The sequence below is a fragment of the Anabrus simplex genome, chromosome 10 (genome assembly GCF_040414725.1).
Source record: "Anabrus simplex isolate iqAnaSimp1 chromosome 10, ASM4041472v1, whole genome shotgun sequence".
In the NCBI taxonomy this organism is placed as follows: domain Eukaryota; kingdom Metazoa; phylum Arthropoda; class Insecta; order Orthoptera; family Tettigoniidae; genus Anabrus; species Anabrus simplex.
Genome location: NC_090274.1, coordinates 30,224,033 through 30,249,987, shown reverse-complemented (window position 1 = coordinate 30,249,987; position 25,955 = coordinate 30,224,033). Strand labels below are relative to the sequence as shown.

Genomic DNA, 25,955 nt, shown 5'->3' with positions numbered 1-25,955 from the left:
CAGATGGCTCTGTGATAGCAGGTAGTAGCGCAGCGAGGGCTGTGAAATCAGTCAGTTGGTGAGTGTCGTGCGAGATGGGAGTAAGCCGTGTTGAGCAGCGCGCTTACATCAAAGTAGCCGTTCTCCGAGGGAGAAATGTGATGTAATGTCACAGTGAATTAGTGGAAGCCCTTGGGAATAATGCCCTACCATACCGTACAGTAGCACGGTGGGTAGGAAAGTTTCAGCAAGGACGTGTGTCAACCAGTGATGAGCAACGTCCGGGACGACCTGTCAGTGTGCGGACCGACGTGGCACGTACCGTCATCGAGCAGCTCCTGGATGAAGACAGACGATGGACGCTACTGGAGTTAGAGAGTGCAAGTGGCATCGAGAAACGCACCGTCCACAGAATATTGCGTAATGAGCTGCAACTGCACAAAATCGCATCGCGGTTGGTACCGCATGCACTGACGGAAGTTGAAAGGTGGGTGCGCTATGCAATATGCTCTGACCACCTTGCACGCTGGCAACAGGAAGGCGATCAATATTCATGTCACGAATAATCGCCATCGATGAATTTTGGGCCAGGGCATACGAACCAGAACTGAAACGTCAGTCCGCGGAGTGGCGACATCATTCTAAGAGACAACTAGACTATTATATTCTTTTTACCTGAAGATTTTACACAGACAATTTGCATTTCTTTAAATTCAATCACATTTAAAACGTAAGATCTCTTACTTTTCACGATTCAAATACATCTTTACATTTTATTGACTTTTGTTTGTACTCATTCATTATTGCAAGTTATAAATCTCATTCCGTATTGACGGCTGTCACTTTGAAAATAAAAGTATTTATAAAATCCTCCTTATCAATACAAATCAACTCATCTGGAACAAAGTCTATACATGTTGCAGCCTATTCTCAAGGCCATCTTCAGTAGCAGAACAAATATTACATAACACAAACAAATTAAAAATCTTGATGAAGTGAAGTCTGAGACGAGAGGACTTTGTACCTCGATATGTTTTTAATTCATTAATCATGATCACTGTCATTTCACTTCATCAAGATTTTTAATTTGTGTTAGTAATATTGTTCTGCTACTGAAGATGGCCTTGAGAATAGGCTGAAACATGTATAGACTTTGTTCCATCTAACAATTGAGTTGATTTGTATTGATAAGGAGGGCTTTATAAATACTTTTATTTGTAAAAAAAAAGCTCATGCATTATTGTTGATAAAGCACATAATAAAACAATAGTTTGTTTTCCAATAAGTATGTCTAGGAGCACCTGTTTGATGCTAAGTTTTGCCTAATTTCGTCATTTTGAAAAGTTACCTTCCCGGGCTCTTTAGCCCTTCAGCTTTTGGCACAATTGAGAAGATTGTTTAATTTTACGTTCTTCGTTAAGAAATATTTTCAAAATTTAAATATTTGGAAGAGATGAAGCAAAATAATGGGATTCAGAAGTTATCTGACGATGAAAAGAGTGGCGCTAGACATAGGCGAATGGTTGTGTCTACAAGGCACTTTAGGAAGTGGCTGACTCTTTAAAACAAGAATCATTGAATAAAGTTAAGTGAGACTGTGTGTCGCGGTTGTGGAGTAACTAAGATATTACTGTTGTTTGTTGATGACATCGCTGCTTCCATTCCGCCCGCCTCCTAACTTATAAACTGTTCCTTGACTTTCGAGAGGGGAGGAGAGGAAGTCGTAATGGATGACGTCACGACTGAGCAGCTAGCACGCTATTTACTTCGTGGGATGATGGTGTAAGGAGGTTAAGTAATTGCGGTGTGTGGCGCGCACCCCGCAAACCACGCCCTGTGCTGTGCTGCTGTACTGGTCATTAGCTGCGCTTATCTTGAACCGACACGGGGCTGTACAGACAGCTGTCTATATAAATATACAATTCTAATTTTGTCCTCCTGTGAAGTAGAGAAATCCACCCCACAGGCTCTCAAAGCCGATGTCTCACAGGGTGGAGTTCTTTCACCATAGAGGATGGTTGCCTAGTTGTACTTCCTCCTAAAACAGTAACCACCACCACCCTATGGGTGGAGGCGGTAGAATAACACCCACGGTATCCCCTGCCTGTCGTAAGAGGCGACTGAAAGGGGCCGCAGGGGCTCTGAACTTTGGAGCGTGGGTTGGCGACCATGGGACCCTTAGCTGAGCCCTGGCATTGCTTCCACTTACTTGTGCCAGGCTCCTAACTTTCATCTAACCTATCTGACCTCTCTTGGTCAACTCTTGTTCTTTTCTGACTCCGACGCTATTAGGTTTGCGAGGGCTAGGGAGTCTTTCATTTTCACGCCCTTCGTGGCCCTTGTCTTCCTTTGGCCGATATAATTTTTCGAAGTGTCGGATCCGTTCCATTTTTTCTCTCTCTGATTAGTGTTATGTAGAGGATGGTTGCCTAGTTGTACTTCCTCTTAAAACAGTAATCACCACGACCACCCTGTACGGCCTATGTGTGAATGATTTTCTCCCAACCCGTCAAGGAGTGGAGCTCCAGCAGTACGCAGATGACATTGCCATTTACACCTCCCCCGATTTTGAACCGTTTGCAGGAAATTTTTATATTGAAAATAAAGAGACTCGTGTTTTGGCGTTTTGCTAGACACTCCCTAGTTTTTGAAAAAAATTGAGGTCAACGCTGATGACGTAAAATCGTATTTTCGATGCCATACATCGACAGATAGTCTAAAACATGTTTTATTTATATACTACCGAGCTCGATAGCTGCAGTCGCTTAAGTGCGGCCAGTATCCAGTAACCGGGAGATTGTGGGTTCGAGCCCCACTGTCGGCAGCCCTGAAGATTGTTTTCCGTGGTTTCCCATTTTCACACCAGGCAAATGCCGGGGCTGTACCTTACTTAAGGCCACGGCCGCTGCCTTCAAATTCCTAGGCCTTTCCTATCCCATCGTCGCCGTAAAATAAAATAAAATAGCAAAAAAATATATTTATATACTGTAATATGGCATCCAAAATTGATAATATTAGTTATTAACTTTTTTGTGTTTACATGATATAGCAGTGAGGTCGGCGTCCGACTACCAGATCGCTGGTCCGTGTTTGATTCTTGGACGTGGCTTTTTTCTCTTTCAATTTTTTTCAGTGGATCTGATAATATTCTTATCCGAATAGTTTTCTTGATCTTTCTCTGAAGGAAAAATCTGGAGGTGTGATTAATAATCAAATAAGTATATATAAAATGTACTTACATTTATTTTCACTATGTGTAAAATATTATTGCGTAATTTTAACTGATCGTCTATTCGTGAGCGTTCTCGCAATCATTGGGGTGAAATTTATCATAGAAATAGGCAAAAGTCAAATATTTCTCACACCATGCTCAACACACGAACGGAATCTCGCCCCATTGACATGTTTTCCGGTACATTGTTCGTGGAAACCATATCCGATTCAAATTGCTAAACATAGATCTATCAGATATTAACTTTGGACCCCATATTCTATAAATAAACACAATTTTAGACGATATTTCGATGTATAGAATTGAAAATGATTTTCCGTAATCAAATTTGATTTCTATTTTTTAATTTTGAAAATATTTCTTAGCAAAGTAGAGGTCTCCATACTATTAAAAACGTAAAATTAAGCAATTATCTGAATTGTGCCGAAAGTTGAAGGGGTAAAGGGCCCGAAAAGATTTCAAATTTGTGAATCTTGGACAGCTCTATCAAACTAAAAAAAAATTATGAAAAATCTCTTCCGGCCTAAATGTGTTTCCGGAAAAACAGCCTAAAATCCCTAGTTTCGTTACTCGTTTTCGTTTTGATTCAAATCCTGGGCAAATTAACTTATTTATAAAATTCTTTCTATAATGCATACCTGCCAACTTTCCCGATTTAGGCGGGAGACTCCCGATTTTCGACAGTTTTCCTCGCCTCCCGATTATTCTATTATTTCTCCCGATTTTAGCGTATTTTTTTTGGTGAACATCAAACATTTGTTTCCAAATCTCGCCATTTCAACTTTGTATGCCAGTGGTCGGAAACCCTTCGCTCATTGGCCGCTTTCAAATGAACTTTTGAGGTTTATCAGTACGAGAAATGCGCGCAAATGTGCGATGTTTATTGAAGCCTGTATATCGCGACGCGTGTATCGATTGTCAAGCTCTCATTATCGCGTGCTATGTTCTTGTTCGTTCACATCAGTCTAGTCGATTCTAGAGACTAGTGGCTAGATTTGGAGTCTTTTAATAATACAGTGACATAATTTCAATGATAGCGACTAGTGACTTTTCTAGAGTTTTTAGGAGACATTTGGAGACAATTCTGGCGAATTTTAATTTATCACTTGGAAAAAATGCATTGCGCTTCGCATAATCGCGCAGGCATGTGATGCAATATATTAATATATGTATTTGTTAAGTAATAGCATCTAAGTGCATGACTGATTCACACGTGTGGAGGATGAGTTCATATTATTTTCGGAAGGCTTGTTAGAGACCGATCATCTCAGTTACAAACTTCCTATGAGGGAATAGAGATGTGAAATTTTTAGCCTCGTAGCCTCGTTTAGCAACAGTCGAGTTTTGAGACAATGAGTGTTATAGCCTATAATATAGTACTCCTGTATTGCGCAAGACATGTAGAATAAGCAGTAAGGACCAATTGTATCTCCTGATTTTTCCTCATTTTAATATCAGAATCTCCTGATTTTTGGTTTTGCAAAATTGCCAGGTATGGTAATGTGTTCCTTGGTTCAATACCTTCAGGCGTTTTTTGATTTTTGAAAAATGTCCATACCGAATGTAGTTACAAGGGCTTAAGTGAAACCCTGCATTGACTCACATTAGCGCTCGTAGTGGCAGCAAAAGGCAAACTGCTAATCTAATCGACCGGATAACGATGATTAAGAAAAGGATTGTAATTTTTAGGAATAATTAGAGAATGTATTCTTATTTATTCTTTATTTACCTAAAATTCGTAGCTCATATCCGTAGGATATTTTCAACATTCAGTTGCTTGACTGGAGAGCAACTGTGAATTTTCAGAAAATAGATGGTGTCTGGCAAAACTCTGAAACACGGCTCGCTTTCAACATAGAATGTCGCTGCAACGATGGATCTCGTCATTCTAGGAATGGTGTGTCCGGAACATGTAAACTCTCCCTTTTTTTTTTACCAAGCACCGGCCTAAATTTTGTTATCTTGCTACTATCAATGTTCCACTGTCTTGATCTAAGAAAATTAATTATCTCAGCGTAATAATGGACCGAGGTTTGTCCTAGAGACAGAATATAGAACAGGCCTTATAGCGTGCCACGGCACGGCCTTGAGACATTTGGGTGTCTCTTCTAATATCAACACATGCTAGTTAGTGACAGAATTGTGCCTAAGGCAACGTACACAGTATAACTTTGTTGGTGGTGATTATTATTTTAAGAGGAAGTGCAACTAGGCAACCATCCTCTATATAACACTAATCAGAGAGAGAGAGAGAGAGAGAGAGAGAGAGAGAGAGAGAGAGAGAGAGAGAGAAATGGAAGTGATTCGACACTTCGAAAAATGAAGATATCAGCCAAATAAACACAAGTCCTCGAGTGCTCTAATTCCGTCGGGATCGGAAAAGAAGAGGAGTTGAGCAAGGAAAGTCGGACAGCACAGATGAAAGTGAGGAGCCTGGCAAAAGTGGAAGCAATGCCAGAACTCAGTTAAGGGCCCCCATGGTCGCCAACACAAGGTCCCAAGTTAAGAGCCCTTGGGCCCATTTTAGTCGCCTCTTACGACAGGCAAAGGATACAGTGGGTGTTACACTACCGCCCCCACCCTCACAGGGGGAAAGGAAGAGGGAAGAAAGTGGCCGTGGCCTTAATTAAGGTACAGTCCCAGCATTTGCATGGTGTGAAAATGGGAAACCTACGAAATCCATCTTCAGGGCTGCGGACATTGGGGTTCAAACCCACTGTCCCCCGGATGCAAGCTCACAGTTGCGCGCCTCTAACCGCACGGCCAACAGGACCGGTCATTTTTATGTCGGATAATAGAGACTTTACTCGAAATTTCTCTCCCGATCTATAAAGCTAATAATAACGGTCGAGAGGATTCGTTGCGCTGACCACGCTTCACTTCGTAATCTTCAGCCCTTCGGGCTGAGCAGCGGTCGCTTGGTAAGCCAAGGCCCATCAGGGCTGTACGCCATGTTTTTGGGCTGCGGTCTATCCTGAATTCGAGTTGCCAGTTTCCCGACCTTGCTGTAACCATGGCAACAAGTGTGTGTGTGTGTCTATGTACACTCTGTCAGTAGCGTGATTTCTCACTGTGCTCTTTCTTCCTGTAACTACCAGCTTGAGAAATTCTCGTATCAAGTGTTCCGCATTCTACTCTCCAGTCCAGAATTAAAATCTTTGAACTGGCCGGAAAACGAACCCAGAGCCTTGGAATAAGAGACAATCACGCTACCTCTACACCACAGGGGTGGCTAATATAATAATAATAATAATAATAATAATAATAATAATAATATTCTCATGAGCTGTAGTAACACTCAGAGAAATTCTCAGACACATTTAGGAAAATATGTTTGAAATTTTACGGAGATATTCTCAGAATGAGTAATCAGAGAATGACTAAAAGATTTCTGAACCTTGCTCTATCAATGAAAGAAAAAAATGGCTGCTCGAACTTGGAAGAGATCTTCAGGAAATAGGCATCACACTTCCCACTGTATTATCCCCCTGTGGGTGGGGGTGGTAGAATAACACCCACGTTATCCCCTGCCTGTCATAAGAGGCGACTAAGAGGGGCCGCAAGGGCTCTGAACTTTGGAACGTGGGTTGGCGTCCACGGGGCCCTTACCTAAGTCCTGGCATTGCTTCCACTTACTTGTGCGAGGCTCCTCACTTTCATCTATGCTATTGGACCTTCCTTGGTCAACTCTTGTTCTTTTCCGAACCCGAAGGTATTAGGTTCCCGAGGCCTAGGGCGTCTTTCATTTTCACGCCCTTCGTGGCCCTAGTCTTCCTTTGGCCGATATCTTCATTTTTCTAAGTGTCGGATCCCTTCAATATTTTCCCTCAGATTAGTGTTATATAGAGGATGGTTGCCTAGTTGTACTTCCTCTTAAAACAATCACCACCACCACCATCTCACTGTATTAGATCTAAGTTTAGAAAATTAGTCGACAATCACGGCTAAGCACTACCACCAACAAAACCTGGTCAGAAGATCGCAAGCAAAGCCACAGCGAGAAGATGAAGAGATTTTGGGAGAAGAGAAAAGGCAACGACATCCGCCAAATACGTTTAACCGCGTTTCTTAGTTGGGCATAACAAAGAAAATATAATAATAAAAATATAATAATAATAATAATAATAATAATAATAATAATAATAATAATAATAATAATAATAATAATAATTCTCGTGTCAGATACATAAAAAACAGTTACAATAATTTCAAGTAACATTTAAATAATCTTGGACCAATACGACGCTACTTCGAGTCCTCTCTTCGTAGCTCGATGCAGGTCTTCTTGCGTGCACAAAGATGGACACAGCGGACACTGAAGCATATGCTGGATGGTTTGATCTTCTCCGCAGTCACACTGGGTGTTGTCGCCATTGATGAAGCCCCATCTTGCCAAATTAACTTTGGACCTTCCCACTCCTGATCTCAACCTATTGAGAGATTTCCAGATTGTCCAGCTCTCATTGCAACCGGGTGGCAAACGTTTCTCAACCGCCATCTGCTCAGAGCCTTGGGGGATCTTCGTCTTCCATAGCTGTATCATTGCCTTCTCAGCTGGTACTATAAGTTCTAAAATTAAGGACATAGAAAAACAGGAGCGAAATATTCTTCGGAAGAATTATGGGGCAGTCAAGACAAATGGCATCTGGATGAAGACCGCAGAACGACCTCTATGAAAAGATGAACACCATTACGGATGAAAAAAAAACAACAAAAAACAAAAAATAAAACAAAAAGAAAAAATACGCTGAGCAAAGTTTTACACACATTTACAGAATGGACAACTCCAGAACGGCAAAGAAAGTACTCGACATCGTAACAAAATGCGGTACGGAATGGCTAAAAGAGGTTCATAGGTACCCACAACAGATCAACATAGCGAATCTCGAGGACCACGCCGAGTGACGAAATAAAATCACAAACGTAAACTTTGAGTTAAGAATATCACGATAACCTGGGAAAAAGTGCACAGAGGGGCGGAGGAGGAAGAATTCGGAGACAATGACAAGATTTTGGGAAGGAAAGAGGGAAAAAACGCCCGAAGATGACGTTATATATTGAAGTTAAATCGCCCTCCTTAAGGGGAACAATCGTAGAAAGAAAGAAAGAAAGAAAGAAAGAAAGAAAGAAAGAAAGAAAGAAAGAAAGAAAGAAAGAAAGAAAAAAAATGTTTAGGAGGTGTAGGGAGTCTTTCATGTTCTCACAGTTCGTGATCCTTACCATTCTTTAGTGCAGTGGTATTCACACTTTTTGGTTGGCGTACCCCCAAAATCCATTCCTTAATCCATTCCTTTTTTTCGTACCCCCGAAGTATGAGCATATTGCGATTACAGCAGAAATCAGAAATGATTGTTGCTGGATACAAATCACATTAACTGTAATAGCCATCATCTTTATCATAATATGCAGCTTATCCCTTTTGCACAGCGTTCCTACATGGACTGAGGTATGAAAGAGTTATGGCCGGGGATTTAACGTCGCATGCGCTTCCTGACACCAGTGAAAATCCCACCCCAGCAACATCACGGTCGTGGGGATGACAGGCAAGTACCTAACCCGCTATACCATCCTGCTCCCCAATAATGTACTATATATTATCGTCACTGGGCAATGGAACCTTCGCAACTCCTGCGAAGTAAAGTTTACAGAACAAACTCAAAACTGAGCACTGAGTAATGACCCGAGAACTGTTCCTGGCATTCCCAGTGCTTAACGATAGCCCAGTTATTCGACCAATGGAGTCTTCTGTGCCCTTCTCAACGAACGCACCAAGCCTTCGCAAGGCAATTGGAGAATCGCAGTTTTTCTCATGATTGGAATTACGAGGTTTTCATTGCCTAGCAACTGTATATTGTACCAGGAAAAATGTCTTGAGCTGCAGATACTAGCTTAAAGAGCATGGGATATTTCTAAGAATATGGTACGTAAGCATTGGAGTTGGTACAGAGAGAGGTATTAGTTTATTGAATTTATATTCTTTTGAAAATCTGGTTTTATTGTTCATTTGAAACAAGTTCATATCACCTTTTACACAGGTTGAGTTGATGCGTTGTAGCAGGCTGGAACCTCCGGACTCAGGACATGGACCACACCCGTCCTTGATGCGAAGTTCTCGATGTTCTAGAATTTCTCGAATTTCTGGAGGATCTGGAAGTTCTCTCGAATTTCTACATTCACAGTTGCGGTGTTCGATCTCACATGAGAATACTGGAATGTGAGGCGTGAGGAGCACGCAAGTCCCCCCCCTATGGTATTCAACTCACTTGTATCACTGTCGAATAAATTAATTTTGTTAAATACTGCATTGATTCATTATACGTGGGAAACGTCAAATGTTAGTGAAATTGATATTTAAATCTTTGACTCAAACACCTCGTTGAATCACAAAGGTTCATGAAATTGACACTTGAAAACAAATGTTCTTAGTAACTGATCACACGTTGCATGTCAGCCGAATTGATACTTGGCAAAATTATGTAGAAATTTACAATATCAAGTTCGTGACGTAAGTCCCCTGATATTGGCATGACAGTCTGAAATATTCTGTTAGGTCACTAACTTGTATTATCACTATTACTAACTGACTGGCTTCGTCATTTTTATGTTTGGAACACAACTGTGAACGTAATATATACAGTTCATGCAAGTTTAGGACATATTAGCATGTTTATTATAAATTAAACACGTTTAATGACACTCGGAGAATGTTCTACACTGTCCGTAAGTAATTATTGAAATTACGTGCACTCAAAGACTGTTCAACACTGTCTATAAATATTTATTAAAGTTTAACTGCACTTGAAGAATGTTTAATATTCTCAGTGAATAATTATTACGAAGTAGAAATTATAAGTTTAAATACGACACTGAAACTTCTATGTTCTCTCGGAACTTCACGAGAATACAACACAAGCTTCAAATATGGCATTAATATTCTATGTTACGAAAACACAAGTTCAAATGTGGCAAACGGAAATATTCTTTGTTCCCACAGTTTGTTGCAAAAACACAAGTTCAGATGTGGCATTCGCAAAAATTACAACTCTTGGAGAAATCGTCACACTTGGAAAAAATTCCATGTTCCTTTGGAACGCTACTGTTTGTAAAGAAAACACAAGTCCTAATATGGCACTTGAAGCGAAATACCATGTTCCACCTCCACTGGAACCGAGAACTCGAGAGTCAGAGTATCGTTGCACCGAAATACAGAGTCTCGACTGGACATAGGTTCGGTCTGCTGCATTTATAGAGCTCCACCAGTCACCCGTATCGCAGAGACGGTGGAGTATTAGTATTACTGCCTGTCTAGCCTAGATCGCTTTGCTTTTATACCTGGAGGCGAATGAAACACCTCGATACGTGATATTATCCACCTCTATAACTCTTAAAGTACATGGTAGATTTGCTAAATAATTTGATAGTTTGCAGGTGTTAGTATGGCCTCAACGTTGGCGGTGCAAAAATAATTCTATCTTCACTCCAAATAGACTTTACAGATGGGTCGGAACATTACCATATATGGTCATGCTCGCTGTGTGAAGCCGGTCACTGCTGTGTACGTCAGAAGAGTTCGGCGGGATTGCCTATATTTCACTTCGCAGGGAGTTCAACTCTCATACTTCAACTTGCTTTTACGTAGCGGTGTTTTCGGTACAATATATATAAAAGAGTATAGTTATTAATGTAACAATATTTCTATTGCACTATACTGTATATACTGAAGAAAGATAGAAGTGAATGTGTGGATTTCGAAACAAGAAATTAAAGATAATGCAGCATAAGTAAACATTCTTAGATATGTAGTCAGTAGGAGGTACAAACCTACAACAATAATCACCACCACCACCAGCACATAACTTACACTGTGTGATCAAAAGTCATGGGAAGACACTGAATGTGATGTAAATAACGAGTTGCTCCTGAGCGAGCCCTCAAAACGGCAGCTATACGACGAGGTATCGACTCTTAACTTCACTGGAGTGCTCCTCGAACTACCTGCGTGCCACCACAGAGCGGTGACATGGCGCATCATTGAAACATGGCATCTTCATCAGGATACTCTAGGGCCAGAAAGAGATGCAGATGGTCTGAAAAAAATGTCCACATAACGTGCATCTGTCAGCGCTCCCTGCAGCCGGCCAATAGGGCTTAATTGCGACCATGAGAACGCCGCCTAAACGGGAGCTGAGCCACCTCCCGCCTGGAGACAACCTTGTTGACACGCAGGATCCGTAGCTTCATGCGGCTTACGCCACACTCACACGCGCCCATCAGTTGGAACCGGGATTCGTCGGACCATACCACACTTCCACGGTCTATTGTTGATGTTCGCGGGCCCATGTATTATCCGCACACTTTATGTTGGTGCATTTACACCCTAGTGCTGAATCGGTCGACCTCGGCGATCTTCGAGATTCGTACTGGCAACCTTTGAAACACAAACTATGAATCGCTTAAGCATCGTTGTGCGACATCTGGCGTACACTTTACGTACTAGTACTGTTGTTGTTTACACAACAAAGCCAAAGTATAGAATTCATGCTAGGAACAAGATTCGCATCGAGAAATTTTTTATAATGTTATATAATGTGTATGTGACATAGTTGTTGGCTTATGATAACGGTTTAGAAACTTCGTATCGATCGATCATATTCTCGATTCAATTCAGATTTCATTTTCCTTCGGTTGGTAGCACTATCGATACCGGGACACCTCCCTCCTTACTCCTCACCCCCGTACACAAATGCACCAACATAAAGTGTGCGGACTATACGTCGTTGTGACCTCTGTGTTGAGGTGTCACCAAAGGGACACGAGTTGGTCGTCTGCTGGTGAAGCCTATGCGGTGCAGTTGCCTCCTTACAGTCCTGGTAGAAATGGGTCCCTGACTCTCAACATTCAACTAGGTGGTGATCTGACTCACAGTAGGCCGTCGAGCGCCCAGTGTGGTTCTACAGAGGTGACGTGATGTCCGTTCGTTAAACACATGTGGTCTTCCCGTGCGCCGGTTTACATGGGTGGTAACATTCTCTGTGCGATATTGAAGATCCACTATGGGCACTGTTGACCTCGGAAACACACATTTGAGAATAACCTCCGCAATGCTATGACCCACGCGCGGATGATTATCCCGCGTTCAAATTCAGTTAACTCGCGACATGTTGCCATCTTCACGACACTGGTGTCTGTGACACACTGCTCAGCTACGCCGCAGCAGCCGCAACGCTCAGGGACACACATTCCAACGGGACACCCCTTCCCGTTACTTTTAGCCTCTGAATGTATTTTAGAATGAGTAGTTCGGAAAGGAGATCCGGTGTAATGGTAGATAAAAACACTAAATCAAAACGAAATGTTATTGGAAATGAGCTGACTCATATCTCTTCTGAAGTGTTCAGCGAAAACAGTTAGAAGCGACGGTAATTTTGCGTACCCATCTAGACGATCCCGTATACCCCTAGTGCTACGCGGACCATACTTTGGACACCACTGCTTTCGTGGATACACTCTCATTTTTCTTTCGATTTATCGGAACTCTTTTTATCTCTGTGGATGCAGTCAAAGGATGAGTCATCTGTGTACCCACTCGCATGTCGTAAGAGGCTACTAAGAGGGAACCACCGGGCCAGTTGTCCGTGCGGTTAGAGTCGCGCAGCTGTGACCTTGTATCCGGGAGATAGTGTGTTCGAATCCCAGCCCTGAAGATGGTTTTCCGTGGTTTCCCATTTTCACACCAGGCAAATGCTGGGGATGTACATTAACTAAGGCCACGGCCGCTTCTTTCTCACTCCTAGGCCTTCCCTATCCCATCGTCGCCATAAGACCTATCTGTGTCGGCGAGACGTAAAGCAAAAAAAGAAGGGAAATTAATTTTTACATTTTCAAGGTTATGGAGTTTAACTTTTTTTTAGCTGTCAGGCAAGTCTTACAGCGTCCGCAGTCCTAGTAATACTGTGAGTGCGGTGGACGCTGATGCTGTATTAACATATAGATTTTCATAGGTAATTTCATGTAGTTTTTTGTACAATCATTTGTGATGTACAACAGTTAGTTTGTAAGTATTTGTGTACAGGCAATATCCGTTTAAAAATAATATTATTTTTGTAAAACATTTTGTCACTTGTTGTATAACCCTCGTTAGTTAAAATTTTTGATTTCGTAAAAATTGAAATATGTGTGTAGTACTCGCTCTTTCGTCTTCTGAGGCCAAAAATCACACCCATGATACTATGCTTTTCCGTGGATTAGAGAAAATTTTGCGAGAGTGAAGTTTCATTTTTGAATATTTAATTTCACGGCCAATGAACGGGAACATGCCGACAGCGAGTGACGTAATACAGTGTATAATAACCGAAAAACAACAAAAATTCGTTTAACTTTTAATTCAGTTTTATTGCGTCATGTGTATTGTAATTGGAAACGTTTTTTTTTCATTGATGATGAATAAATCTCTGTTCTCTCAGCGTCTCTATCAACCCCTCGCCAGTCAATTTACAAGCTACCAGAATTTTAATTTTAGCTGTGTTGTAATTTTTTGAATAAACGCACCCGAGGCTCCAATTACTCAGAGGAACAATGGAAATTTAAAGCGAAACTCCCAGTTTGTGTTGCTAGGTTACGGGAAAAAAATACCTGTAAATACTATTGATGTGAAATCAGAATTGGTGGGCGGTGGTGGGAGTTCAGCTTTGCTAATGGAACTTATTCAACATGCAAGAGTTTTATAGGTTTATGTGGGTGATTATTGTTTGAAGGGGATGTATCTAGTCTGACCAGAGGAGAATCCAGAAACAGGAAGCTGTCCTTGACCAAGGGTCACTAGAAGTATACATCCTACTACTAATAACTAGGGCACGGATGTTTATGACCTAAATATGTTAGAAATATCCAATCATTTATGACCTAAAAATATATTATAATATTACAATAAATAATATTACTTATAAGGTTTTCGGTCACATTTTCGATATGTTCAAAATATTGCCTCTGTTTAAATTAACATTATATTGAAAATATACTCTTAAAATCTAGAACATTCAATAATAATACATAATAATATTAATTTTAATATTATATTTTGAATTTACTTAATTACTCATTTCAGAGGTAACTCTTGACTCTGTACAGAATGGAAATAAATGTCACATTCTGATGTGCGATCAGAAATAATCACACAACCAAATTAAATATATTTTAAAGTTTTTCAAATAGAAACGATATTCTATTTTAACGCAACATTGACTTGTAACGGGTCATATTTCCCCGTGAATTTTCATGTTTTTGTCATTTTTAAAATCTTTTTTTATTCCATTTTTGCATAACCGCTTTCATTCGCCTCAAAGGCATCTCCTAACCGTTGTCTTCAATTTCGCTCAACATCGCAGGATGCTAGCGGACCAAATTTGAAACACGTCAAATCATTAGAGTTCAACTGAGGCTCACTATTCTATCGCTCTCTATACAGCTTACCCTCCTAATTCACATAAATATATATTTCTAAGAAAGGTAATCGGAAGACAGACAACAATTAGGAGATGTAAAATAATCCGTCTTTGATGATGATGATGATGATGATGATGATGATGATGATGATGATGATGATGATGATGATGATGATGATGATGATGATGATGATGATGATGATGATTGTTGTTGTTTAAAGGGGCCTAACATCTAAGTGTTCGGCCCCTAATGGTACGAAATGAGAGGAAATGAAATGATAAAAGTCCAAAATCCTCCACGGATCAGAATCAAAACGCGAGGACGAAGAATAATGGATGGATATGAATTTAAAACAATCGGTGGAACCGACTCACAATGCCTCACATTCACAGAAACTGGCGTAAAACAATAGTATTACTGACCACGGGACTGCTGCTATAGCATAACACTGAATCGATGATGCTTGCAGTCATAAGGGGGTCCAAACTCCAAGTTATCGGCCCCTCATAACGGTACTTATCGCTATGAAAGTAGAACCATGGTATATGTCATGTTGCAGTACTAATCAAGAGTATCGTAGACTCGTGGTATTTCACACATTATGGTACTACTCACAGGTAATGACATTCGCACATGTAATACAGACCTATGGTGTTTCACACATTGCGGCGCCATTGACAGGCAACGCAAACCTATGGTGTTCATCACATAAGTGTACTAACCACAGGAACTCGTACTATCCCGTGGTGTTCCTCATATAGTGTGTACTAATCATAGTCAAAGCCGAACCATGGTAGCTATCATCACATGGTCCTGCTCATATGGTGGTACTAATCACAGGTACTGCAAAAGCCGACCGCACGGTGCTCCTGTGTGCTACTAATCACAAACCTATTTGGTACCTAACATAGTGGTACTACGCGCAAGTAAAATCGACCCATGGTGTTCCCCGCGTGGTGGTACAAATCACAAATAGTTTCATGGTTATAATACAATCATACTTTGGTCGCCCCTTTTAGTCGCCTCTTACGACAGGCAGGTGATACCGTGGATGTATTCTTCGTCTGCGTCCCCCACCCACAGGCGGTTGTGTGTTCAGTCCTCTCAAAGACGGATTTTTCGCGGGGGGTCCTAACCGGCTTGCCGGCGGACTTGAGGGAAATAAAATACCTCTCGCGGACCAAACACACAACCGCCTGTGGGACGCGCCACGTGGGAGTATCAACTCTCCCCCTGCTACGCCAGCGAAAAATCCGTCTTTGAGAGGACTGAACGCCGGTATGCGAAAATGGAATAAACATATAAAAATATAACAGAACACTAAAATTGACGGGGAAATATGACCATAATATGAAAAATTACTGGGGAATTGCGAAAAACGTTGAGCCAAAATATAACTTTGTATGACCCGTGAAAATTACATGATTTTAGTGACCGTAGATAAAATCTTGCTTAATTTGTATTCTCCATCGAAATAATATAAAGAAATAAAATATGCAATGTCATAAATATCCGAGCTGTACTAATAACACTAATAACATTAATGAATGTCATATTTTAATGCAGTGTAAATTGTAATATTAAGGCATCTGAATTATTTAATGTACGTGTACATTTGAATATGATGGTATGATAATATCCCTTTGCAGTCCAATTTTCTGTCAAATGTTCCAACAGTCTGCTCCAAATTAATTTTGCACATTTATACCTAATAAGATTAAACCCAGAATAATTTTTATTAGTAATTATAGTTACATTATTATTATTATGATTATTACCGTACATTCTATTGGATAGGAATTAGTATTCATAATAATTTTCGTCGTTATTGCAGGAGTAAAAAACAACGTAATAAACTGAAGTGGAGTGATGCAGGTAGGCGGAGCCTGCACTCCTCTAGTTTTCTGTATTATATCCATGGAGATAACAGGACGACTTCTTTTGTGCACAAAAATTTGCTCTAGAAACTCCATGGATATCGGTCGACCTCAATTAGGTCAAAGAACTTCAATAAATAACTTCTCATGTAGACGGAAACATAATGTCGAGATGAGCTCGACGTTGGACCGGAAAAGGATATAAAGCTAGTAGTAAGCTCAGCCTGTAGTATTGTAAGGCGTAGTGTTAAGCACTGGAAATACTTAAGTTGTATGTGTGTTCAATCCGTCAGCGATGCTGTCATAGATGGCCTAGGCATCACTGAAGAGGCGTACTAGGAAAATGAGGAGTGAGGTAGTTTCCCGTTGCTTTCCTCACCGAGCCAGAGTTGCTGTTACATATCAGTCTGCCAACCCCAGCCGACCCTATGAACAACATTTTCACACCATTCATCGCAGGGACTGGCTGTATAAGGATTGGCATTACTAGCATCGCTCATACCTCAGTCACTTTCATATTGTCAAAGCCAAAGCGACCGAGCTCGATAGCTGCAGTCGCTTAAGTGCGGCCAGTATCCAGTATTCGGGAGATAGTAGGTTCGAACCCCACTGTCGGCAGCCCTGAAAATGGTTTTCCGTGGTTTCCCATTTTCACACCAGGCAAATGCTGTGGTTGTACCTCAATTAAGGCCACGGCCGCTTCCTTCCCACTCCTAGCCCTTTCCTGTCTCATCGTCGCCGTAAGACCTATCTGTGTCGGTGCGACGTAAAGCAACTAGCAAAAAAAAAAAAGAAAGCCAAAGCGACCAAGGGATGATGGATCTTTAACTATGAGATTACCTGTGATTAGTGCCATTATGCGAGGAACATCATGGGTCTGGGCGTTGCTTGTATTTACTATCGCTATATGAGCGACACCGTGAGTCTACGTTGCCTGTAATTAGTACCCACTATGTGGGGAACACCATGGGTCTAAGCTCGTTTTAACTAATTTTGAGCCGGGGTGAGTGGCTCAGACGGTTAAGGCGCTGGCCTTCTAACCCCAACTTGGCAGGTTCGATCCTGGCTCAGTCCGGTGGTATTTGAAGGTGCTCAAATAAGACAGCCTCGTGTCGGTAGATTTACTGGCACGTAAAAGAACTTCCGCGGGACTAAATTCCGGCACCTCGGCGTCTCCGAAGACCGTAAAAGTAGTTAGTGAGACATAAAGCAATTATTATTATTATTATTATTATTATTATTATTATTATTATTATTATTATTATGTGCGTATGGACCCAATGGATCACGCAAAGATCTAACGATTCTGTTTTCTGAGTTGCCAAACAGCTCTCATCCTTTCTCCGTGGATCCTTTTTCGTTCTTCTGTCCACTTTGCTCCAGTCTTCTTTTTCACTTCGTTCTCTGGTTGCACTTTCCATCCATTAAATTTTTTCCTGTAGAGGTTTCTGTCCGCGGTGTCAGTTGAGTCCATATGGGCTTTTTCCAGATCCTTCTTCACTTCCAGTACCCATGGAATATTTTTTAGATATTCTGTGTAGGTGAGAATCTTGTGTATCAGTCTACTTGCCGGCAGTCTGCGAACGTGCCCATAAAATTTCAGACGTCTTTTGCGGATGTCTGCTGCAATGTTGGAAAGCTCTTCTGTCACTTTGCGTGACCTCAGTCTATATCCATCTTCTGTTTTTCGGGGGCCGAGAATTTTCCACAGGATTCTTCTTTCTTCTTTTAAAATTACTAATTTTGACGACACACTCATGTGGAATTAAATTTAAGTTCTAACACTGATGATGGACCTTAGTGTCCAAAAACCGGTTACGTTTTAAAAGATTACTGATACGACTGTATATAATTAATAATAATAATAATAATAATAATAATAATAATAATAATAATAATAATAATAAAATGGGTCTACGTTGCCTGTAATTAGTGCCCACTATGTGAGGAATATCACGGTTCTGGGCGGCTCCTATGAGGAACACCATGGTTTTACTTTAACAGGGTTAGTACCATTATGAGGGGCTGATGACCTAGATGTAAGGCCCCTTTAAACAACAAGCATCATCATCATCATCATCACCAACAACCTCTACTCACTGCCAACTTGCTACTGGCGTGGTGTGAGGACTAGACAGAGCACTAAGAGAGTTGAGCAGTGTCCCTATTTGATAATATTGTTTCATACAGTCTGCTCAACACAGCTGACAGCACAAGTGTGCAGGAGCTTGCCCTCGATCGATGCAGTTAGTTCAAAAGCAGTCTGTGGTCGCGCGATGAATTACTCTCCGGTTTAAATGGCCTGAACCCAGAGCTCTTGTTTACAGTAATTAAAATGGAACTAGATTGGAGTTTATTTTTATGTTCAATCGTAATCACAACCTGCTCGCTCATTCGATCAGTGGTTGAGGGTGTTGGCCTCTGAATCCGAAGGTATATATATTTCGGCGGCGTGCTTACTTTCAGCGGTATGGAAATCCAGTAAAATTAAATTAAATTGAAGAAGAAGAATGCCACCACAAATTCTATGGAACCCAAATACAGGGTGGTCGGATACAACGGGAATCGAGTATAAGAGCGTCATACTGATAAGTAATTTGAAAACAAATGACGTCGATATCTCCCGCCGGTGTCATTTTGACAGCTGATCTGCATTTAGGGCAGTTGCCTAGGTGGCAGATTCCCTATCTGTTTTTTATCTGGTATTTTCCTAAATAATTGCGAAGAATTTTGGAAATTTGATAAATAATTCCAATCCCTAACTCCTCTTCCTATAAATGAAATTTTGCCCCAATTTGTCCACTTGAATTCCAACTTTTTATTTATTTTATTTATTTATTCACGAAGCACATGGTATAGCTACACTGAGCAAATTTCATAATAAAATATAACAAGATCAGGTACACAGCTTACTAATAACAACTGTCCAAATAGAAAATCATGAGAATGTCCATGTTCATAGCCAAGTCGTTGTGGGTTAAGATGACGGTGTAATCCCTTCACAACAACTTATCTTTAAGACACTATTTACATCGCTCTTGAATACGCTTTTATTTGATGCTATATGAAGCTCTTGTCTCCTATTAATATTGTTAAAGAGTGTTGGGAGGTGGATTAGGAAAGATCGTTGAAGTATTGAATGCTGAGTGTGGGGAATGTTGAGAAGGTCTTTGGTTCTGGTGGAGCGGGAAGGAACATGGAGAGAGAAGAGTGAGACAAGATGTTCCGAGCGGTAATGCCCATTTAAGTTCCCGTGGAGGAAACTCAGGTCAGCTACCTGTCGCCTGATGTGCAGCGGTGACATATTAATTGCCCTTAAAACCTGCTGCTTAGACAGATTTCTGAGCTTGGGGTTTCTGTTTCTTACAATCGCAGAAAAGGACACTGCTCCGTCTAACTGGTTAGTATTGGAGGGGGAGGCTGTTGTCCAAATCGGGGAGCAGTAGTTTAAGAGAGGTTGAATTATCGTGAGGAAGAAGTGACGAAGAGCAATGGGGTCAGAAATTTCTGTGAAGCGATAGAAAATGCCTAGTAATTTCATAGCCTTGGTTGTATATGTTTCTATGTGAGTCTTACATTGTAATTTTGTATCGAATATTACAACTAGGTCACGCTGTTGCGTAACTGCGGTGATGGGCTTGTCGAGTAGGTAATATGATGTCGGTAGAGGAGATCTACGTAGTGTTATGGTCATGTGGCTGCATTTTTGTGGATTGGAGATAAGTTTCCAAGTACGGCACCAGTTCGAGAGGGCATTAAGTGAGGACTGTAGCAGAGCAGCATCTGTTGGTTTCCTGATCTCCCTAAATATATTGCAGTCGTCAGCAAAGAGTAGGGTATTCGCTGTTTCGTTGAGTTCGGACGGCAGATCGTCCATAAACAAAGAAAACAGCAAGGGGCCAAGAGTACTGCCTTGTGGGACACCGGAGGTGACTGGTAACCATGAGGATGAAGTGTCTGATATTACCACTCTCTGCCAACGGTTATGTAGGAAGCCAGAGAGAAGGGTCAGAAGACTGCCATGTATATTAAATCGTTCGGAGAGTTTATGGAGCAACAGAGTTTGGTCTACAGAATTGAAAGCTTTCGAAATGTCTGCGTAGCAGATATCCAGCTGTGATTCAGCTGCAATGGCATGCGATGCAAAGCTATGAAGAGTGGCCAGGTTTGTTAGACAAGAGCCACCTAGTAGAAAACCATGCTGCTTGGTTGAGATAAAGGGCAAAGTGAATGCAAGGAGACGCTGGTGTATTCCTTTTTCAAAGATAAAGGATAGTGAGGGGAGAATAGAAATTGGTCGGTAAGATGAAACATTAAATTTTTTGCCTGATTTGAGAAGTGGAACAATATTTGCCTGTTTCCAGGTAATAGGAAAATAGCCCGCGGCAAAACATCTGTTAAATAATTTACAGAGAGGGACGCAATGGGTGCCGACCTCTTTTCCTAAAAAATACTGCGAGCACCTACTTTCAAACACACCACTCAGATTTATTCGTCTAGTAATGTCCTTCCACGCCATCTCTCCACTGACAGCTCGGAACATACCACTTAGTCGAGCAGTTGAACAAAATTGTGCCGGGATTTTTTTCCATTTCCATCACTGAAAAGTCATAATTTTAAAAGTATTGATCTAATCGTTACCAATCTTTAATACATCTTAAAGTAACTTATTGTTGATCGGCATAGCAAGTTTTTATGTAATCTGGTATCTGTGGAAAGAAAAAAGGCTGTTGAAAAATATATGCAACATTTTCTCATTACTGGGTGATTATAGCCGTAAAAATCGGCTTGATATGAAGCTCATGAGAACGCTGGGCTAAAATTAAAACTGACTTTTGCCTGCATGCAATTGTTGATTTTATATTAGGCGGTCGTCTGAGAAGAAAGAACAACGCACTTGGCCCTAGAAACCCTAGTGACGTTGCCGCGTTGAAAATCCATTGGGCGTTCCCTGGTGTACGATAAGTGGAGGTTTGTTGTTTTGTCAGATGTTTAAAATCTTTATTGGACTAGCGCTTGATATATCAACGATGGAGCTACGTAGTATATATCGTATTTAACCGTAAGTTCCGGCTTATGAGAAGGACCTCTTCGTTTCGTTAGTGATTAATGCATCCGTGCATTTTGCAGAGGTAATTGGAAACTTACTTTCTTATAAGTAGAGATGGAGTCATTGCTTCTTGAAAATGTCCCATTTCTACGTGAACTTCAGTGAGAGGGTGCACATTTCAATTCAATTCAATTCAATTCAATTCAATTCAATTCAATTCAATTCAATCCTGATCTGCATTTAGGGCAGTCGCCCAGGTGGTAGATACCCTATTTGTTGTTTTCATAGCCTTTTCTTCAGTGATTGCAAAGGAATTGGAAATTTATTGGACATCTCCCTAGGCGAGCTGAGTGGCTCAGACGGTTGAGGCGCTGGCCTTCTGACCTCAACTTGGCAGGTTCGATCCTGGCTCAGTCCGGTTTATTTGGAGGTACTCAAATACGTCAGCCTTGTGTCACTAGATTTAGTGGAATGTAAAGGAAATCCTGCGAGACTGAATTCCCGCACCTCGGCGTCTCCGAAAGCCGTAAAGATAGTTAGAGGGACGTAAAGCCAATAGCATAACATATATATAATATGAGAAGTTTGGTAGTTGTGGCATAAATAGTTTCCTATATATGAGCCTTCAAATATTGGCCTTAAAACATACAGATTCAGGTTGCTATTATTATTATTATTATTATTATTATTATTATTATTATTATTATTATTATTCCACTTTTCCCTACTGTTCGCTGTTCATCATGTATGCCCCGAGCATCAGCTGACCATACTTGTAGTTAATTATCTGCCGTTTATTTACGTAACGCTGGTGGCTGTTTGTTGGATTTGTTCCTTTATTTTGTGTCTGATGAGTAATTCATTTCGCACAAGCACTCTGCACTCTCCTGTGTTAATGTAATCGCGCTGACGGCGGCTGAGAGGATAAATTTATTCGTATAAATCCTGTTTATTATTACGTTTAATATTATTGTAAATGTTTTGTTACATTTAGAAATAATTTTCCACCCTGAGGATCTCGCGAGAAATCCTGAGGTGTGGATTGATTGTGCATTGATTCACTTTTTTGTTTTCTGTTTGTGTTTGCAGTGAATTTCGACCACTTCCAAATTCTGCGAGCCATTGGGAAAGGAAGTTTTGGCAAGGTAGGACACTTTATCGTATATATTATTTCAATAGTATAGATCCCTTTTGCGGCGCTCACAAGTAACCGATCGTGACAAAGGAGCATTCAAAAGAAAGAAAATAGACATTAGCAGTGATTAATTTCACTCTCATTTCATAAATATAGATAATTTCTTTAAAAAATGAGTTTAAGAAAATTTGTACGAAGTGTGCGATTTGCAAATACAAAATTGTACGAAGTGTGCGATTTGCAAGTACTGTTGCTGTAGGAAAATACGCGCCATAATTGCTGTCCACTTCACATTTTGGCCGCTGGGACGCCTGTTTTATGTCATTATGATATGCTCTAATTATCAGTTAAGAAAATAATGATAGTAAAACCAAAAATTACTTCCGGAACATACGCCAGCATAATAAAGCACTTGCATTTGCTTCTGTACAAGTGGATACCATAAATGTTAAAAATATAAGATTTCATTAAGTGGTAGGTATGACTGTCTAATATTGTACCGACTTGTGTATTCCTTAGTTCACCAGGGGGCTACTCCACCACATAATTTATGAACATGGGAGATTTCTAGCACGGGTCTCCTGGTCATACCTAATTAACTAATTACTAGAGGACGCGTGTCATTCCCCAGCATTCGAAACCGAAAGGTGAAATAACGTGTCTTGATATTATATTTCCCGGGTACTTTCTTGAATGTTTATTTTTAGCATTTATATGTAGATATTACAAGAGTTTACTAGAAAAGCTTTGACAAATCCGTCCGCCCGTTCTGCTGGACCGATTTGCTACATATTTGTTATAATCTCTCCGGAATTACCTGCCGGTGATTCATGAGACGTTAATAGGTCTCAAGTTCAGCAAACTTTGAGTAATCATAGAATTAAAATCATTAACCCTCTGAGTGCCGCTCGTATTCGATAGGAACTACCCAAGGGTACCACCCACTTTTTGTCGATTTGCAGCTCTCTAGAAAAAATCATTACTCTCTCAAGTTACACAAGTATAAAGAATGAGAATTTTTCACCTAATCAATTCTTTATTACATAAAGTGTCTAAAATATTTCAATCACATTAAAGCACAGTATCAGTTTCGACCTGTTAATTAGGTCATCGTCAGCTGCTGATCAACCGGCTTACTCAACAACGATTGTACAATGTAAAACAGTACATAGACTAAACATATTCTACATCAGTATGGACCAGTATGCTAATCCCAAATTGAACCTAAACGAAATCACAGATAAAGCAAAAAACATTCTTTTTAACACAGCCATTCCTATCCTGAAAGATACATATCTAAAAAGAATCAGCAAACATAAATCCACAGACACAAACAAACCTCCAAAAGACACACCCCACTCCACCCCAACCTATCCACAAGCTGCTTCCCCTTTCTCACTACCCCTCCGTCTTAATGCTCTAACAGCCACACGACGTACAGGGAACAGTGTGCACCACGCTCCCGACCATGTTCAATGTCATAAAGTTCGCACGTAAGTAACGCACACACATGATAGTTCACAACACATTCAACAGGCACTCTCTGTTTGTCTATGTAATTTCTTCCTTCCTTTTTTCCTTTCATAGATCATTTGACTTTACCCGAGTGGAACGCAAGTATGAAGAGGGGAGCACTCACACTTACTTTTATTGATGTTAATACTTCATATATAGCAACTTATATCTCAGCAAGAAGTCTTAGTAAAAACAAGCATGTTTATCAGCAGAATATACGGGACATTACGGATCGTATTGGAAGGCTCCTTGAACGTCACGATGTTAAAACCATTTTTCAGCCGACAAATGATAGGCACTCTGCCACCTGTGAGACAGCCCTAAATGCACACCAATGGATGGATGGATTGATTGATTTGTGTAATTCAGGTACATCATTTTCATTCTATGATACAACAAAAGTACAATACACCGTGATTATTATTATTATTATTATTATTATTATTATTCGTCAGTCAGTGAGTTGATAGTTCGTGTGGAGATAATTTAAACATAAATCTTCATTATATACCGTTGTGCCTTTCAGCGTTCAGTCTGCAAGCCCTGTGAATTTACTAACCGCCGCGCGGACATATTCCTCTATTTGTAACTGGTTCTGTGGTCTCGTTTAGCTCCATACCCCTCACGTTTGAATCGTTCGAAACTGAGTCTGATCATTCGTCCGTCTTGGTTTCCCTCTACTTCTCTTGCCCTCCATGACAGAACCCAATATTCTCGTAGCACAGAAGAAGTTGGGCGCGCGGTTTGGGGTGCGCAGGTGTGAGGTTGCGTTTGGGTTCGAACCCCACTGTCGGCAGCCCTGAATATGGTTTTACGAGATTTTCCATTTTCGCACAAGCCAAAAGCTGGGACTGTACCTTAATTAAGATTACGGCCGATTCTTTCCCTCTCCTAGCCCTTTCATATCCCATCGTCTGTGGGACGTAAAGCAATTTGTAAAATGTTCTCGTAGGTAACCTATTCCCTTCCATTCACCTCACATGACCTCATCACCGAAGGCGGATTATGCGTACAGCATCATCTATCGAGTTTATTCTTTATCTCCTCATTCCGTGAACCCTCCTGCCATTGTTCCTATCTGTTTTTACCAGTAATCATTCTCGCTACTTTCTTGTCTGTTACTTCTAACTTAAGAATAAGATATGCTACGTCCACCCAGTTTTCACTCCCGAGCAGAAAGGTTGGTCTGAAAACAGACCGATATAAAGATAGTTTTTTGCGGTAGCTGACTTCCTTCTTACAGAATATTGTTGATCGCAACTGCGAGCTCACTGCATTAGCTTTACTACACTTTGATTCAATCTTACTTTCTATAATTTAAATATTGTATTTATCAGTTAATGGATGAATGGTGGGATGAGACAGCTGTTCTCAACTCCTCACCCTTTTCAGCTTACCGAACAGATGATAATCCCATGGAAAATTGCACGATAATGCACGGCCCGCCAGACGCCCGAACTGCTGCAGCGATTCAAGCGGGAGTGGCAACGTCCTCCATACAGTTCAGACTTAGCACCATGCGATTATCATGTATTCGGTAAGCTGAAAAAAGGATCTCGGTGGACGAGAATTCCGAAACGATGAGGAGGTGAAAGCAGTTGTCTCCAGGTGGTTACATAGCGCTGGAGGTGATTTCTACGCATCCGGAATCGAAACGTTGGTTGACCGTTCCGAGAAATGTTTACTGTCTCTTGGGGACTATGTGTAGGTGGTTTCATAAATTGC

At 40.8% G+C, this 25,955-nt stretch overlaps 1 protein-coding gene across 1 annotated transcript in view; it reads left to right on the top strand.

Annotated features, from left to right (window-relative positions):
* Nucleotides 1-25,955, top strand: part of LOC136882467 (serine/threonine-protein kinase 32B) — a 502,648-nt gene that overhangs the window by 89,037 nt on the left and 387,656 nt on the right. The window contains exon 2 of the mRNA XM_067155127.2: nt 22,670-22,725. Coding sequence (XP_067011228.2) covers nt 22,670-22,725 — 56 coding nt within the window. The remainder of the gene's footprint in view (nt 1-22,669; nt 22,726-25,955) is intronic.